This window comes from Canis lupus, chromosome 3, assembly GCF_048164855.1.
Source record: "Canis lupus baileyi chromosome 3, mCanLup2.hap1, whole genome shotgun sequence".
In the NCBI taxonomy this organism is placed as follows: domain Eukaryota; kingdom Metazoa; phylum Chordata; class Mammalia; order Carnivora; family Canidae; genus Canis; species Canis lupus.
Window position 1 is genome coordinate 59,121,413 of NC_132840.1, and position 17,611 is coordinate 59,139,023.

A 17,611-nucleotide genomic window follows, 5' to 3' on the forward strand; every position below is an offset into this window, starting at 1 on the left:
GGTTTATAGTGAGTCTATGAGTACAATGTATAAATAGCTGTGACTTTTAAAAATTCTGTATATTAAAAAAGTGTTAAACATTAAAATAGATGTTTTTAAAAATACTAATAAAGAGATCACTGTGTGATATCGTCAATAAACCCACAGAGATGTCAGTCTGATGTTAACTGATTTCTTAGCAGGATGTTTGAAATAAATATTCAAAAGGGATCTGTCTTCCCCGCCCCAGGTTTCCTCAAGGAGGGATGTTCCCTCAGCACCCACAGAGCCTGTCTCCCTCCTGACTTCCCTTCCTCCTGGAGGTGGAATGCCTCCCCTAGCAGCTACCCTGAGAGAGTGATAACTGAGTGTACTGGTTTCAGCTCTATCCACCTTCTGAGAATCCTCCTCATCTGCTTCTCCGTGAAGGTACCTCACCCCATCGGGCACTTGCTGCCATGCCCGCCGTGGGGAGGACTGCCCTGTCCACCACTGTCTACAAACCCAGGGACACATCTGCCTCATTATGGAGCCCTTTGGCTAAGAGACTCAGAACTAGGTCATCCACTATGAACTTGATTAGCATTAGAGGCAGGGATCTGGCCTTCACAGCTTTCTGTTTGGTTTCCCACCCAGTTCAAAGCCTGGCTGGGGAGCAGCACTGAGTCTTATCAGGAGCAACCCAGGGATCCCGCATTTCCCCTGCTGTCACAGATTTTACTGTCTTAAACATAAGTGGTACTCAAATGTATACCACTCAAATGTGTTTTTAATAGATACAAAGAAAAACAATAAATCTAAGACATAAGACAGGCATTCCCAATCGTGGTTTGCCAACTGGTCCAAAAGAGAAAGTTACAGGTTTCCAGCCAGTAGAAAGACAAAGGCAGGCGCAGAGAGCATGCTTTTTCAGACACAGATGCTTCCAAACTGAGTACTAATCAAACTCCTATTGACTCTTAGCAGAAAACTCTGCATTTTTATTAACTTGCATTGACAGTGCACTATAAACTTACCCAAATTGTAGTATTTCACATTGTCTCCCAATGTGACTTTGGTCAAGTCCTTTAGAGTATCATTTGTGTCAATGATGTGCTGGGCTTTGGAAGCATGCCAAAATGCCATGAATCTTGCAATGAATGAAGCTGCAAAGATCGCTAACATACCAAAGTCAAGCATATTCCACAACTCAAATAAATATTCCTTGGGGCCTTCTGTCCAAATTTCTTTACATTCGGCCCATATCATGCCTGCATTAGAAAAGGATTAAAATAGATTCAATTTAATTTCATTCCAGCCTTAGCTCTCCAATAAAACAAAGTAAGTTTGAAAGGTCTCAGCCTGACATTCAAAATTCTTCAAAGTCTGGCTACATCCCACCATTCCAACAATAATTCCTGTGTCCCCACAAATCCCAGTCCAGCCATATCAGTGTATCACCTGAAGGCAATTGACAAAGCTCAAGAGTGCTCAAACAACAATCTTTATTTTTTAAAAAATATCTTCAGTAGGCCGCATGCCCAACACGGAGCCCAATGTGGGGCTTGAACTCACAACCCTGAGATAAGAACTGAGATGATATCAAGAGTTGGACACTTAACCAACTGAGCCACCCGGGTGTCCCATCAAATAACAGTCTTTAATCCACTGATTCTATACATATAAGGTATTTAAAAGATGTTTAGGGGCACCTGGACAGGTAAGATATGATGATTTTAGCTCTTGATCTCAGCTCAGGTCTCAGTCTTAGGGCCTATGACTTTGGGCCTTGCACTGGGCTCTGCACTGGGCATGGAGCCTGCTTGAAGCAGCAGCAGCAGCAGCAGCAACAACAACAACAACAACAAAAAGGTGTTCATTTTAGCCTTCTTCATAATAACCAGAACATACAAACACAGCCACACTCACACCCTCAGGATGGACGCCATGATGGGACTCCCACGATGGAGTATTTGCAGCCATTTAATATGATATTCTAATGACTCTGGGGTAGTGGACACAAGGATGGACCTCACATATCTCCAACTACAGAAATTTAATTGTCCTTGGGGTTCAGCAATCACTTCTAGACACTATGGGCATGAGGCCATACTTCCCATGGGCTGTTTCCCACTGGTGCCCAGGGGCCCCCATGCTTGGGAGACACTGGGCTTCTGTGATAGCTAAATGGAGATCTGGGATGCTTCTCTTCCACCTTCCTTCCCTGTCCGCTTCCCTTGGGATCAGACCTGCATCCCAGCCTGATGGCCCTTGCAGCCTCAGAAACCTCCTCATGTCTGGTCACGTGAAACCCCCTTAAACCCCCCACAGCAAAACTGTTGTGCATTTAATCTTGTCTCTGCACAAGCCTTTTGGAAGATGTGGATGAAAGCTCATGGAAAACATTTATGGATAAACACTTAAACATGTTAACCAGGGCAGCACTGGTAGCTCAGCGGTTTAGTGCCACCTTCAGCCCGGGGTGTGATCCTGGAGACCGGGGATCCAGTCCCACGTCGGGTTCCCTGCATGGAGCCTGCTTCTCCCTCTGCCTGTATCTCTGCCTCTCTCTCTCTCTCTCTGCCTCTCTCTCTCTCTCTCTCTCCCTCTCTCTCTCTTTCTCTCTCTCTCTGTCATGAATAAATAACAAATAAAAAAAATAAAAAAAATAAAATCTAAACATGTTAACCAAAATGTCAGGGTGACTGGGGGGCTTAGTTGATAAAGTGTTTGCTTTCTGCTCAGGTCATGATCCCAGGGTCCTAGGATAGAGCCCCATGTGGAGGGTGTGCAGAGTTCTGCTTCTCCTTCTCCCTCCACCCCTCCCCCCTGCTCATGTGCTCTCTTTCTGTCTCAAATAAATAAATAAAATCTTAAAAAAAAAAAAACAACCTGAGCTGGACACTTAACAAACTAACCCAACCAGGTGCCCTTAAAAGTAACATATGAACTCTTAGTGAAAACTTTAATAATAATCATAATTATTTGAAATCTATGGAACATTCCCTATGTGCAAAGCACTGTTATGTACTTTATATATACTAACACACATACATAAGCAGTTAGTTTACGGCAATGTCCAAATGACTATTCTTAGTTTAAATCAAAGGCTCAAAGTGAAATGTAATTTATTTCTTATAAATTACCTGGTCAATGTCAAATAAATTTAGAAAAGAAATAGTGACAAATCAAACTCTCCTTTATCTAAGGTATATTACACCCTGGGGATGCAGTTTGCACGCTGAGCCCCCACCCTGTTTCTCCCTTTTGCTATGAGCTCTAGTATTTACTGGACATCTTCCCCTGGAAATCCCATGGGCGCTTCAAAGCCAACCACAGCTCAGACCTACTCTTCAGCTTCTCATTCTCCTGGGTGGGGTTGAGCATGAGCATGACAGTCTCTCTGCTCCACTGTCAGAGAAGTGAAGCCACCACCCAGTAATCCCAGGTGGGGCCCACAGGCTCCCTCCCTACATGCAGAGCACCGGCTTTCCTGGAGGCCTACCCTCACACCCACCCTTCCCTAGATGCTAGGGAGGCTGAGGTCAGGTCTAGGCCTCTGCACTCACCACCTCTCAGCTGCTGTGACCTTGCTAAGATGTGCTGACACTGGTACCTAATGCTGAAAGCCGCTGGGGCCATGTGGCCACCACCCATCCACACTCCAAGGTCCCTGTGCTGGAGCAGTGCCACCTCCTGACATTTCAAGTGTGCCAGGTGCCATCCCAGCTCCACAGTTCCACTGGCAGGGTTTCCAGGCCTCCTAGCATCCTTTCTCCCCAAAACTCTAGGTCTGCGGACTTTGCCTTATTTCCAAGTCTGAGCTGGAAGGTCTGTCCAGGGAGGTGGCCTCTGCCCCTTCTATATTCCACCTCACTCAGACTTAGATGCCTACTCTGTGCATGTTCATGTGATCCTAACAGCACCTCAGCTACAGTATCTGTCAGTGATGGATGTACTGACTGACCTTGACCACACTGAACTCCCATTACTGCAGGGGCTCTGGGCACTTACCTGGGTGCCCTCCTTCCTTAACTAAGGCACCACCTGGCTATTGAATTCATGTTTGTGAATGCACAAACATCTCATTGAAATACCTTTCACATTTGCATTATATTTAAGGACAAGCCATGTGCATGATTGATTCTGAAGACAAACAGCCTGCATGCTCTCTGCTTTACCCACTATACGGGGGATCTAAAGCAAATTACTCAGTCCTCAGATAAACACTGTAAAATACGTGTTCGAGTCAGGCTACAGATTACAGAACTACGACTCAGAGAGATTGTGTGTTTGATGTCTGTAAAGTGCTTTGAACAGTTCTGCACGTAATAGCTGTTCAGTAAATGGGAGTGACTAATAGCTCTATTCCCAGTAAATCTCAACATAAAATCATGTGGTTGCCTTTAAATCAGAAATCTCAGCTCTCCCAAAATATGAATAGCAGTACTTCATCATCAGCCAGATTTGATTAATACTATTGTACTGTTTTCTTCCAGGTTTTTCTTGGAAACTTAAAAAACAGGTGGTGTGTGAGAAGACCATGCACCTGATACTGAACCCAAGATAAGTACACTTAAGAAACAGAGGGAGAAAAAAGGAAAAAAAGGGGGGAGGGGAGAAACAGAGGGAAAATCCTGGTGTGCGGTGAGCCACATCACCTGGATGCATCTGTGTAAGTGTTGCGTGAAGGAATCAGGGTCAGTCAGCCCAACTGCTCAGGCCACACACACACACACAAATGAGGACAGCATCTCAGTCTTTACCTATTACCCAGGATATAATGAGCATCTCCATCCATGAGAAACAGGATGTTTTCATCCTGAACAGCTGTCTTGCGTTATCCGTGCTGGTTTCATTAGGAAGGAGTTTGGTGCCTTCAAATCTGTCAGCTGCATTCATGACCAGCAGTCCCAGAAAAATGGTAAAGGAGGCAGCATGTGCCACAAATTTCATGAAGGGTCCGCGCATGATCTTCCCCATCTGCCACAACACACACCGAAAGAAAATCTTAACTCTGGTTTGTCTACTTTGCAAAACACACGCATATACACAGTAATAAATACCTGTGTACTCCGGTGTTCTCCAAGATAATTATGTATATTTATATAACTAATGAAAGAATAATAATTCTTTATGCTGTCTTAAAATTTTGGTCATATCCCTCATCTACACTTGCTGATATTCTGGACTTACAATTAAATAAGTTAACTTTTCTGTTAAATGATACTTAAATTCTTAAAATATTATATAACATTGACAAAATAGTATTTTATGACAAAAGGCAAAGTATAGTGCCATCACTAATCATAAAAGCCAAACTAATTTAGTGGATGAAAATGTGGAACTGGGGATCCCTGGGTGGCTCAGCAGTTTAGCACCTGCCTTTGGCCCAGGGCGCAATCCTGGAGTCCCGGGATTGAGTCCCGTGTCGGGCTCCCGGCATGGAGCCTCCTTCTCCCTCTGCCTGTGTCTCTGCCTCTCTCTCTCTCTCTCATAAATAAATAAATAAATCTTAAAAAAAAAAGAAAATATGGAACTGAATCCATTTGCCATGTAAAGATCCTAGATCCGTGTTTGCTCTGCCTGCTGTCCTCACACATGTGTCACAGACACAGGTGCACCTGATGTGGCTGTGCTGGTGTTCAGGTTGATGGAGTAGAGTCACGAGCACCACAGACAGAACCCCCAACTGAGGACAGGACGACAGGCAGTTCCCATAGCGTATTGGGAACAACATCCTGAAATGACACTGGATTTAAAGTCCAACATTATAACTTCAGGTTCCAGAGTCATTCTCTCATTAGCTGAATGGCAATGAGTAAATTTCCTGAGTTATGGGGAAATCATATTCTTCATGTGAAATATGGAAACAATAAAAGCTCTTTTGCTTCTGTTGTACAGGATTAGTTTCCATCAGAGATGCACAAGTCTTAGGTGGGCAGAGGGACAGTGTGTCCAGGATGAGTCTCAGGGGATCCATACATCCCCTGAAATAGTGAATGACTCAGCATATATGTGCAGATTAGATTTCTTCTTGGAAGGGGGCTTCATTGCTTTTAACAGATTTTCAATTGAATTTATTATTACAGAAAAATGTGTAAATTAATAACCCATCAACACTTAGCCAGAAAGTAATAGTTTCAGTGCTTTACTCTGTTCGCTCATGTCCATGACAACAGTCTAAGGGGAGGTGCCCCTAAGACTCTGTGTTGCTGATGAAGAATTTGAGGATCCTAAGATCCAGAAACCAGCCTAAAAGTCACACAGCTCCTTAAGTGGTAGAGCTGGAATCTGAAAGCAGGACTTCTTGTTTCAGAGTTAATGATTCTATTTGGTTTACAAATAATTTCATATTATTCTCCTTAAAGTACAGAGATATGTCAATTCTTTGAGGGAAAAAAGGTTCTTTTATTTATTTATCTTTAAGATTTTACTTATTTATTAATGAGAGACACAGACACACACACACACAGGCAGAGACACAGGCTTCATGAAGGGAGCCTGAGGTGGGACTTGATCCCAGAACACGGGGATCATGCCCTGGGCTCAAGGCAGGCGCTAAACCGCTGAACCACCCAGGGGTCCCAAAAGGTTCTTTTAATACTGAAAAAAGCTTAACATTACAATGGAAGGGATGCAATCAAGTTCTCTGTTCCTAGAAACCTTACTCGTCTATGTTTTTCAAAATCATAGATGCTAAAGCTGAAATTAATCCTAGTCTAGTCTCTCCTCTCTCCTTTTTAAAGATTTTATTTATTTACTCATGAGAGACACAGAGAGAGAGAGAGGCAGAGACGCAGGCTCCATGCAGGAAGCCGACCTGGGATTCGATCCCGAGTCCCCAGGATCAGGCACTGGGCAGAAGGCAGCGCTAAACTGCTGAGCCACACAGGCTGCCCCATCTCTCTCTTTTTTAAAGATTTATTTGTTTGTTTGTTTATCTGAGAGAGTGCATGAGCAGGAGGGGCAGACGGAGAGAGAGATGATCTCCAGTAGACTCCCCTCTGAGCACGGAGCAGACACGGGGCTCCAACCCAGGACCTCAAGATCACAACCTGAGTTGAAAACAGAGTCTGAAACCCACCTGATCACACCACCCAGGCACCTCCATACACCTCTATGTCTTACTACAAATTATTGAGAGTTGTGTTCCTCTTTAAACTAAGGGAGGTTTTGGCACCATTCAGTGGACTTTAGGAATTGAAGTGAGTTATGCATTTTAGTAAAATCTGTCGTCCATGTATGCTGGGATATAAACAAATTTCTAAAAAAAAAAATGACTGTAGGGCAGCCCCGGTGGCGCAGCGGTGTAGCGCCGCTTGAAGCCCGGGGTGTGATCCTGGAGAGCCTGGATCGAGTCCCACGTCAGGCTCCCTGCATGGAGCCTGCTTCTCCCTCTCCCTCTGCCTGTGTCTCTGCCTCTCTCTGTGTGTGTGTCTCTCATGAATAAATAAATAAAATTCTTTAAAAAAATTAAAAAAATAATAAAAATGACTGTAAATAAGGGGACTTACCAATTGAACAAGGTAAATAATTAATGGGCCTGACAAAATTTTGATGTTAAGTGTTGAAAGAAATACTTGGCTTTGGAGATTATATATTATACTTTCTTCAAGTATTTAATGATGACTAAATACCTAACTGCCAAATACCAATAGGAACAGGAAAGGTGGAAGCAATCTCTGACTGACTTATTTCACTCAGCATAATACCCTCCAGTTCATCCACATGATTGCAAATGGCAAGAATTCATTCTTTTTGATGGCTGAGTAATATTCCATGGTAAGCAAAATAAATCAGAGAAAGACAAATACCACATGATTTCACTAATATATGGAATTTAAGAAACAAAACAGAAGATCATAGGGGAAGAGAGGAAAAAATAAAATACAATGAAAGCATGGAGACAAAACATGAGAGATTCTGAACTCTAGGAAACCAACTGAAGGTCTCTGGGGTGGGGGAGGGGGTGACTGGGGGATTACCAAGAGGGAGGGCACACCATGTGATGAGCACTGGGATGTGGGAAGAGCACATGCATGTGCTCTTCATGCAACTTAAGAATCACTGACCGCTACCTCTGACACAATTGAATAAATTCAATCGATTCAATTGAATTGAATTTAAATAAATTTTTTTTAAAAGTTGAAGTTAGCTTAAGCTAAAATGGCTTGAAATCACAGCATGACCTATTTTTATTGTAATGAGCATAAAACATATTTGGGTTATGGTGGACAAAGGAAACAAGTAAAGAAAAAAACTTTCTGCTAGAAGGAAGCAGACTTGAGGAAAGAAAACCAACTTTACATGGAAATAGGGACTTTGTCAAGGTATACAGGCCTGCAATCTGATCTGGCTTAATTCTTATGGATGTGTCAGAAATTTTTTAGTATTCAAAGTAGTTTTTTTTTTTTTTTTTTTTTTTTTAAGTAGGCTCCACACTCAGCATGGAGCCTAGCTAGGGGCTTGAACTAGAACCCTGAGATCATGACCTGAGCTGAAATCCAGAGTCATATGCCTAACCAAGTGGAGCCACCCAGACTCCCCTAGTATTTAAAATAGTATTTTATTTTCTTTTTTTGTATATTTTTTTACTGAAGTTCGATTTGCCAACATATAGCATAACACCCAGTGCTCATCCCATCAAGTGCCCCCCTCAGTGCCTGTCACCCAGTCACCCCATCCCTCCCCCACCTCCCCTTCCATTACCCCTTGTTCGTTTCCCAGAGTTAGGAGTCTCATGTTCTGTCACCATCTCTGATATTTCCCACTCATTTTCTCTCCTTTTCCCTATAATCTCTTTCACTTAAAATAGTATTTTAAATAAAAACATCAATATAGCTTTTAAGCAATATTCCTCTATAACCTGTAAATAGTGTTTATGTTCATTGCTAAGGGAAAAATTGTGAAGGTCAATTTTATCATCATACTTCAAAAGCTAAATAACAGGTAATAAAATAGATTTTAAATAAAAACAAAAATACCTTGACAGTGTCCTTTTAATTTAATTATTTGCCTCAGGGTTCATAAACGAGAATGGAAAACAGATGCAAGGAAAGAAACATGACCAGGAAAGAAGAAATAGTAAAGGAAATTAGGTTAATTAGGATTCAGTCAAAATCTAAGAAACTCTAAGGACTGTCAAAAATAGTGTTGTCAAAAAAAAAAAAAAAAGTGTTGTCAAACACCAAGCACTCTGGAAGTCATCATGCTTCTGAACTCCCTGGATATGGAAAAGGACAATCATTCAGTTTGGAAAGATACTACAGTTTGATCACAGAGTCATCAGGAAACCAGGATAATTCAGAACACTCCCGCCCTGGCTACTCAATTCAGCTAAATCTCTGAAGACTTGGGAGCAGTAAGGTAGGAAGGGAGTACCTATGCACGTGGATGTGACCTGTGTGCTAGTAAGGATAATTCTGGATTTTTGTTTCAATGAGAAATCTGTCATTTCTATGACAAAGAGAAGAAAAGAAAAATTATAACTTTCTAGAAAAAAAACACTACTAATTTCTAAATCTACTAAATCTCACTATTTTTACCTTTTCTGTTTTACTTCTAGAAGCTCAATATGAGGGCCTTATATATTTTAAGGGAAAAAAACTCCTATGATGACAGATTTTGCCTTCAGGAAAAAACCCTGAGTTTCCAGCAGTTCCCATCATTGCCCCTGCAGGGGACTATGTCTTTCCCTCTATGAGGAAGCCTGGCTCCACTGGGGCTCAAGTCCACTTAGAAAGGTCCCTTCAAATCCCATCAAATATGTGACTAAGTGAAAAGAAGACAATATGTTGCTTATGGTGACTCATGTGTTTGCATCCATGTGCTACAAATGTTTGAAGATGAGTCCTGCCTGCATAAAGAACAGCAAGTATTTGACTGGTGTTTGTACACAGCACCCGGGTGGTCCAGCAGACATTTTAGCCACATCGTTTCAGAGTTATTTCAGTTTGACTCTCAGAATTGAGACTTACACAGTCCAGAAATGTGGCTTCAAAAACATGAAGAATGAGATTGCTGGCAATGCAAGACAGATAGAATTCTGTGCCTGTGAAGAGTGACAGGTCAACATAGTTCAGACTTGTGCTGTCACACTAATGAAAGGCTGGGCCCTTTGAACATAGTATCTCCACCAAAGTCTGAGCAGATGGATTTTGCTGACAGACTATCTTTGCTGTCCCATCGCAGTGTTCTTTGTCCCTAAAATAAATATTCTTCACTGAAATGAGCATCACATTAGTATTTACATGGTTGTTCTTTATTTAAATTGAGATTTATCTGGTCAAATTGACTAAAATAAATACACACAAAAAAGAACTAGTATCTCGGACTTTGCCTGAGGAGGAATAAAGGACAAAAAAATTATATTTTAGTATTATATTTAAAATATCTGTTCAATGCATACTATGACCTCATTAAATTTATAAAAATATATGAAAAGACACGCCTCTAGTGGGGATTGAAAGGAAATATACTAACACAGTAACTAGTCTTCTTTCTCAGCTCAGTAGTGGTGGTATAACAGGTTAATTCTCTATCCATTTTCCCTTCTATCTCCTATAGCAAATTAATATTATTTTTGTAATACTAAGAACAATAATATTATTTAAACCAACTGTGACTTCCATGAAATGTTCATCTGGGAAACAGAATTTTCCCTGATTCACTGGCTCTAGATATATGGCTCTGCAGACTTCCAGGACACTATTCAGGTCCGGGCTCTGCAGACGTACCTTGCTACATGGAGCGAACCAGTAAATGAGAGCCAGGAAGGGCAATCCGACCGCCACTGCGAGGACCACAAGAAACTTCACCGCCATGGTCTGCTGCCGTAAGCCAGACAGGTTCTCATACCATATGGACAGAAGCTGCTGCTGACAGTTTGGATGAGCTACAAACTAGCAGGGAAATGAGAAAACATTTAATAGCTTGATCAAAGAAAAGTTCATAAACTCCTTTCTTGTGTTTTAATATTTTGTTCTGGGGTTTTCCATGAAAAATATTGTTTGAATTACAGGACAAACATTAAACATCTAGTTGACAGGCATCAAGCAACGTGGCAGGAGGTTCTAATATGTATTATATAAATTTGAAGATTCCCATTTATCAAACTCTTCCTTTACTACTAATGGTCTTTCTTTGACAGCATAGAAAAATTTCTGAAATTTAATATTATAAAAAGATTAATCAGTTCTTTGCCAAGGACTCATATGTTTTTCTCCATCTTGAAAGAGTGATGTAAAGACTCTACTGGCCAGATATTTAAATACTTTTTTTAAAAAAGCATGCCACCTTTTCTGCACTGACCCACAATGCTATACCCACTGACTCCCATTTGTATATGGGCCTGTGCTTAGGCTGCCTCTTCTATTCCACTGATACATTTTTATTCCTGTGCCATAAACTCTTACAATTAAGAAAACTTTATAATTAAATTTTACTTGTTATTTTCCCCAATTTTTATTCTAGCATATTTATTTTTTATAAGTGAACACCACATATGACAGAAGGCAACATTATTTAATATACAAAAAGCAACAGTGCAAAATAAAAATTGATTTAAAAATATTGAAAGGTGAGATAAAAGAAATACAAATGGTTAATGATGGTTAACCTTGAAGATAATTAAAACATGATACAATGTTTATCTTCTCTGAATGGTAAGATTTAATAACACCCATTGTGAATAGAAAAAAATAAGTCCTCTGGTATACCAGTGGCATGTATATACACCAGTACACTTTTTTTGAAGGGAAACTTAGCAAATATTTTGAATTAATGAAAACCTGAAGAAAATAATAAACACTCTTAAATAGCAAGCTGATTAAATGAAATAATAATATACAAACAGCTTTTGAAAAGATGAGATGGATGTTTATTTACTGAAATGTGAAGATATCCAAGATGTAAATTTGTGGAGAGGAATATAATAGTGCTTAACTACTCTCCACTAAGAATTGGGAATATAGAGGGGCTTCTGCTGGCTCAGTCCCTGGAGCTTGCCACTCTCGATCTTGAGGTTGTGAGTTCAATCCCACATTGGGTGTACAGATTACTTAAAAGTAAAATCTTTAAAAAAAAAAAAAGAATTGGGGAAAGAGAAAGGTGGCATGTCTATACTGCTTGAAAACTTGCCATAAGCATGTATGGTAAGTTTTATTAGACTCTTTCTTATATAGACTAGTTTAATAGAAACTGTCCTTAAAAACTTTTGTGTTTTTTTAAAAAGATACCTAATCTAAGAAAGCAATTAAGAATGGAGGGCATGACATGAAGGCAGAGACTGAAAGTGGTCCCCAGAGAGTGTTGGAGGGATTCAGATGCACCCCAGAAGGAATCAAGGGCACTGGTCCCAAACCAGCACACAGAAACAAACGGAAAGAAACTGGGTCTCCAGTGCTGCTGTTCCTCTCATATAACCAGTACCTGATAATCAGGACACACAAAGTCGTTTTCACAGCATGAGACAAGCACAAGAAAGTGGCAATCACTGCCTGGACAAGTCTAGATTTCAAAGACTCACAGCTAAGCTCTAAGGGTTACTTAAAGAACCTCCCTCGTGCACCTGCAGGTTAGTGAAACCCAGCTCGAGAGCATTATGCCAGCCCCTCATCCTTACATCGCACCAATAAAAACTGAAATAGCGTACATGGGCTTCATGCCTGACCTTACTTTTTTTACTTCGTATTTAATGGCAAGTTTTAAACGGCTGAGATTTGGACGACCGTGATCTCCGCCACTGGGGCATGCTTCAACATCCCCATTCAGGATGGCCTCCACTTCTGCCGTATTCCTGCACAGATCAAGGAGTCCAACAACAAAATCTTTGCACTGCATCGACAGTTTTTTGTAATCATTCTAGGAAAGACAAAACAAAACAAAACAAAACAATAATGGAGAAGTAGCACATTTACTATGCTATGCAGTGGAATTTATCAGTGACTTGATAGTTTATAGAGAAAAACAGAAAAATTCTATCTTGGGTTTACTGTTCTTTCAATGTGCTTTAATTGCTGTTCTGCTGAGTGATTTCTGAAATATCTTAGCACCGTAAAGATTTTCTTCCTATCCAAAGAGAAGAGATTTGTCTAAAACATAATCAAAGCTATGGAAAAGTCGAAAAGTCATGTACTGTGTCAAATTCATCTGTTGGTTCAGAAGAAATACAAAGTGAGCAACTTTCCCCTCAGCCAGATCTTACTACTTTGCACATGTCGTATCTCTTATGTTTGTTCATGACTTCATCGGCAAGTGCATATTATATATTTGATAGATCTTTGGAAGATCTTGTAAACTGTGTTGGTAAACTTGAGAAACACAGGACATTTAGAGAGGTTCTCGAGAAAAACAAACATGTTATTTATCTACTTACTAAGTTGTTATTGAGGAACTTTATGTACCAAAATCAGAGTCAAAAGACAAGATCTAATATAAAGGCTGAAAACCAAAATTCTTCTCTTTGGAGAAAAGAAAATTTAATGAAAATGCTTTTTGTTGTAATTTATTACTGATTACAATATAATGTTGGGAAGATTTAGAAAGTGTAGATCTTATTCAAACATCAAAAATTCACGTTTTGAAAACATGTTCAACATCACTATTCATCAGAAAAATGCAAGCCACAATGAGATACCACCTTCCATCTGTGAGAATTGCTAAAATAAAAAAGACAATAATGTGTTGCCAAGAATGTAAAAAAAGAGAACTTGCCTGCACTGTGAGTGGGGATATAACATACTTCAATTAAAAAAAACCTCTAGGTTATATACACTATGTATTAGTATCTTCATTCAGGTCTGTGTTTTCTCTTCCATTGAAATGAGGCCATTTATAGCCCAATGTGAATCAAGAAAATATATTAGCTGGAGCTTGTTGCATTGCAAATGGATTCCACTGTCTCATGTAATCTTCAAAATCATCTTGCTTAGTTTGGTTAAGAATGTGTCCAAGATCATCCAGCCACTTAGTATCAAAATCAGGCTTCAAATCCAATTCTGTTTGGCCCCAAACCCTTTGCCTTTTAGAATTATGCCACTTTCTTTGTAGAATGCTTTTCTTTTGATCTTTGAAGACCTGGGAAGCAAGTAGGGTAAATACTATTCCCATTTTGCATATCAAAAATCTAATCTTACCATTTACATCAATGTGGATGGAACTAGAGCGTATTATGCTGAGTGAAATAAGTCAATCAGAGGAAGACAATTATCATATGGGTTTCACTCATGAAGAATATAAGAAACAGTGCAGAGGATCATAGGAGAAGGGGGGGAACTGAATGGGAAGTCATCAGAGAGGGAGAGAAACCATGAGAGACTCTTAACTCTGGGAAAGAAACTGAGGATCACTGGAGGGGAGAGGGGATGGAGGGGGATGGGCATGAAGGAGGGCATGTGATGTGATGAACACTGGGTGTTAGATGCAACTGATATGTAACTGAACTCGACCTCTTCAACTAATGATATACTTACTACAGGTTGGCTAACTGAATTAAAAAGAAAAACATAAGGTCCCCTGAGGTCACAAAGCCTGAGTGGCAGAGTTTACTTTCAGAGCCACAGCTTTGCTAGTTGTCTCCTCCATCCTGGAAGTACTGGTATGCTTAGGATGAAAGATCTCTTGGAAGAATCAGGAGAGGAAGATGCTGGGGGAAGTCTATATGGATTTGTATAAAGCACCTACTTGGGTGCTTTACTCCTCTCTGTAAATTGTGCCAAGTGGCCTTCCAACACAAGTTAGTGACTTCTACATAGGCTACACTTTGCTAATGGCAGATGCAAACAGATTCCCAAAGACAAATGGCTCATGCTACTTCCAGACAGGTATCTGCTCAGATAGTATACACAGAGTCACAAGGAAATATCTTTACCCTTTTCACGCAATAGTCAGTTAGGATCTTGGCAACAAATTTTGAGGTGTGTGAGTGTATATGTTCCCCATGTCCACTATCAAGTAGAATGGCTACTGGTTTGCACTTTTACACTAAAATATACCTACAATCAAATCACAGATCTTCCACTGCTCAGGCATGTGATCTCAGATAGGTTAAAACCAATATATGAAGTAGGTGCTATTATTATTCCTATTTTACAAAGGAGAAAACTGAGGTTAAATGAGATTAAGCAAACCACATGTAGAATGTACTTAGCATGGTGCTGAACATTTAGCAAGCTTTCAGTAAAGCACAATTATTTTATTCTATGCCATTAAAGGCAAGATCTGAAAACGGGCCCATCCTTGATATTTGCAAGTACCCATGCAGCTAAAGGTAAACTTCAATGCATCTAGCCTTTCTTATATTAGCCTTCAACTCCTAGATGTATCCTTAGCCTTTAAAAAGACAAAAATGTAAGGATCAAAATCGATGTTCCCTACAATTCCAAAAAGGCTCAGGTGAAATTAGATATTTAAAAGGAGAGCATGTTCCAGTGTGGGGCAGTACTGTTCAGTAGGAACCTCACAAGCTGAAAAAGTATGGGAGCTTTGTGCTATTTAATGCCTGACCTAAAAAACTGTTTCCAGTTCACTACGAATTCTCAAGACATATTCTCAAACAAAACAAAACAAAATTTTTTTTAAAAAAAGAAAGAAAGAATAAGACTATGGGAATCCCTTTACAAATGTTTTCATATTTTAAGTTCTCTGAAATTGACAGGTAAAGTCACTTGAAATGAGTGTTGGCAGTAGTTCATTAGCCAGATGCTGCACTGTGATTTTGGTTCCTTGAAAGGAAATGTGAAGCTGGCAGGTTGAGTTAACTGTGGGTCATGTCTTTGGGCCACATGCTCTCACCATACACCAGTAAATTAGCAGTGAGTGTTTGCCTGTCAACCTCTGAGTTGAAAAGCAATGACTGATGGAAATTCTGGGGCTGGGAATCTGGGCTTTCATCCTCTCTAAATGCAGCACAAACCATGTGGACCAAGAGGTATCTGGCATATCTCTCCATGCATCTTCTATAAAAAGACTCCTTGACTACTTCTTTTGTAGCTACAAGCTATAGCTTTTGCTGTCATCTGGCTCTGAAATATCTTTTCCTTCCCCTGCCTCCCCAGATCCTTTGCACTCTGCCCTATGCAGCTGAAATGCCATAGCACCTGTAACTCCCCTGAGAACAGACTGGGACTGCAGAGCACAGTGACTATAGCTCACCTAGTACTTCCACTTCTCTCTATATCACATCTATTTACATGCACATGTGTCTCTCCAGTCAAACCAGGACTTCTTTCAGCTTATTCATCTTTCTGGCCTCAGTGGCACCTATCACCATGCTTTGAACCCACACATGGTTCCCCAGGAGACAGAACCTGCTCTAGAGTACTGCATGCCTGGATTCTGAGCCCAGCTTGCCAATTAACAGATGTGTGTCTTGGGCCTTAATTAACCTTTCTATGCCTCCATTTCATCTGAAAAGTATCTCATATCTTCTCAAGGCTGTGATAAGAATTAGACATAACAAATGTAAAGTGTCTACAGTAGACCATCTCAAAATGGCAGTGATCACAAGTTTTACTACATTTTCATTACAACAAAGAGTTTGTTCAGAAAATATATAAAATTATTTCCTGTCCACGGTAACTAGCATGATGCTGCACCTACTAGAAACATATGGATACACCTTGACTCTGGCTTTTGGAGAGTGAAGTCCTTAACGTAAGAGACCTACCTTGAACTCTTTCTCAATGTTGGCCAGCACTGCCAGCTCATTGCTAAGTTCTAAAGCTGTCATGACTGGGTCTTCACTAGACAGTGATAGGTAAGCTGGACTTGCCAGGCCCTTATAGGCATTAATCCTAGATCTGGAGTGGCTGAAGGAGTCATGCTTCTGTTTTTGGTTGCATTCACTGCACTTGCAGAAATAATCATGAGGCCGTTCAATCCGAGCACCCTTCCGCAAGAGGGTGTGCACTATTTCATATTCCTGGCAGTGGGCAGCCAGAATGATTGGGGTCACATCATGAGAGAACCGTGTCCCATCTTCATCATATGCATAAAAATCATCTTGCTGGAATTCCGACTGGCTGGGGCTGGTTGCTAACCTCTTGCCTTCAGCAAAAGCTGGATGGCTGAGAATAGCTTCCACGATCCGAACATAACCTTTACTAATAGCTAGAAGCAAAGCGTCCCCAACTCGAGACAGGTTTTCTTTCTTGAGAAGAAGTTCTGTGATTTCCAGATGCTCATTGGCCACTGCCAACTGCAAGGCATTCTGGCCCATGTAATCTACACAGTTGACGTTCAGTGAGAGACATTCTTCTAACATCTTCCTCACCACCGGGATGTTGCCATATTCAGCAGCATCTAAAAAACGCTCCTCCTCAACAGATAAGCTTGTTGAGCGATCATTAAACATGTATGCTGGTCCCCGGTTGGCTAGCCTTCTCCCCTTCTCACGGAGAATCGTCTGCCGCCGGTGGGCCAGTCTGCTGTCGGTGTCCTGGCTGTAATAAAATAGAAAGATTGGAACAAATCATATTAAAAGCATTTTACTGTGCCAAATGACCCGCTGTTCATCTAATGCAACCCTCAAGTATATTAGATGTTGCTCATCAGCTCTAGACCAACTATAATATAAATGAAGATGCGTTTGTTAATGGATTCCAAGAACTTCTCCTTTAAGAAAGCCAAGCACTTTGCAGATTTCAATGTT

General features: G+C 40.6%; 1 protein-coding gene across 1 annotated transcript in view; it reads right to left on the reverse strand.

Moving 5' to 3' along the window:
* The window catches only part of TRPC6 (transient receptor potential cation channel subfamily C member 6), a 110,992-nt gene that overhangs the window by 16,065 nt on the left and 77,316 nt on the right, over nt 1–17,611 (reverse strand). The window contains exons 2-6 of the mRNA XM_072821713.1: nt 16,628–17,402; nt 12,637–12,822; nt 10,698–10,862; nt 4,725–4,941; nt 996–1,229 (exon numbers count right to left, since the gene is read on the reverse strand). Of these exons, the coding sequence (XP_072677814.1) occupies nt 996–1,229; nt 4,725–4,941; nt 10,698–10,862; nt 12,637–12,822; nt 16,628–17,402 (1,577 nt within the window). The remainder of the gene's footprint in view (nt 1–995; nt 1,230–4,724; nt 4,942–10,697; nt 10,863–12,636; nt 12,823–16,627; nt 17,403–17,611) is intronic.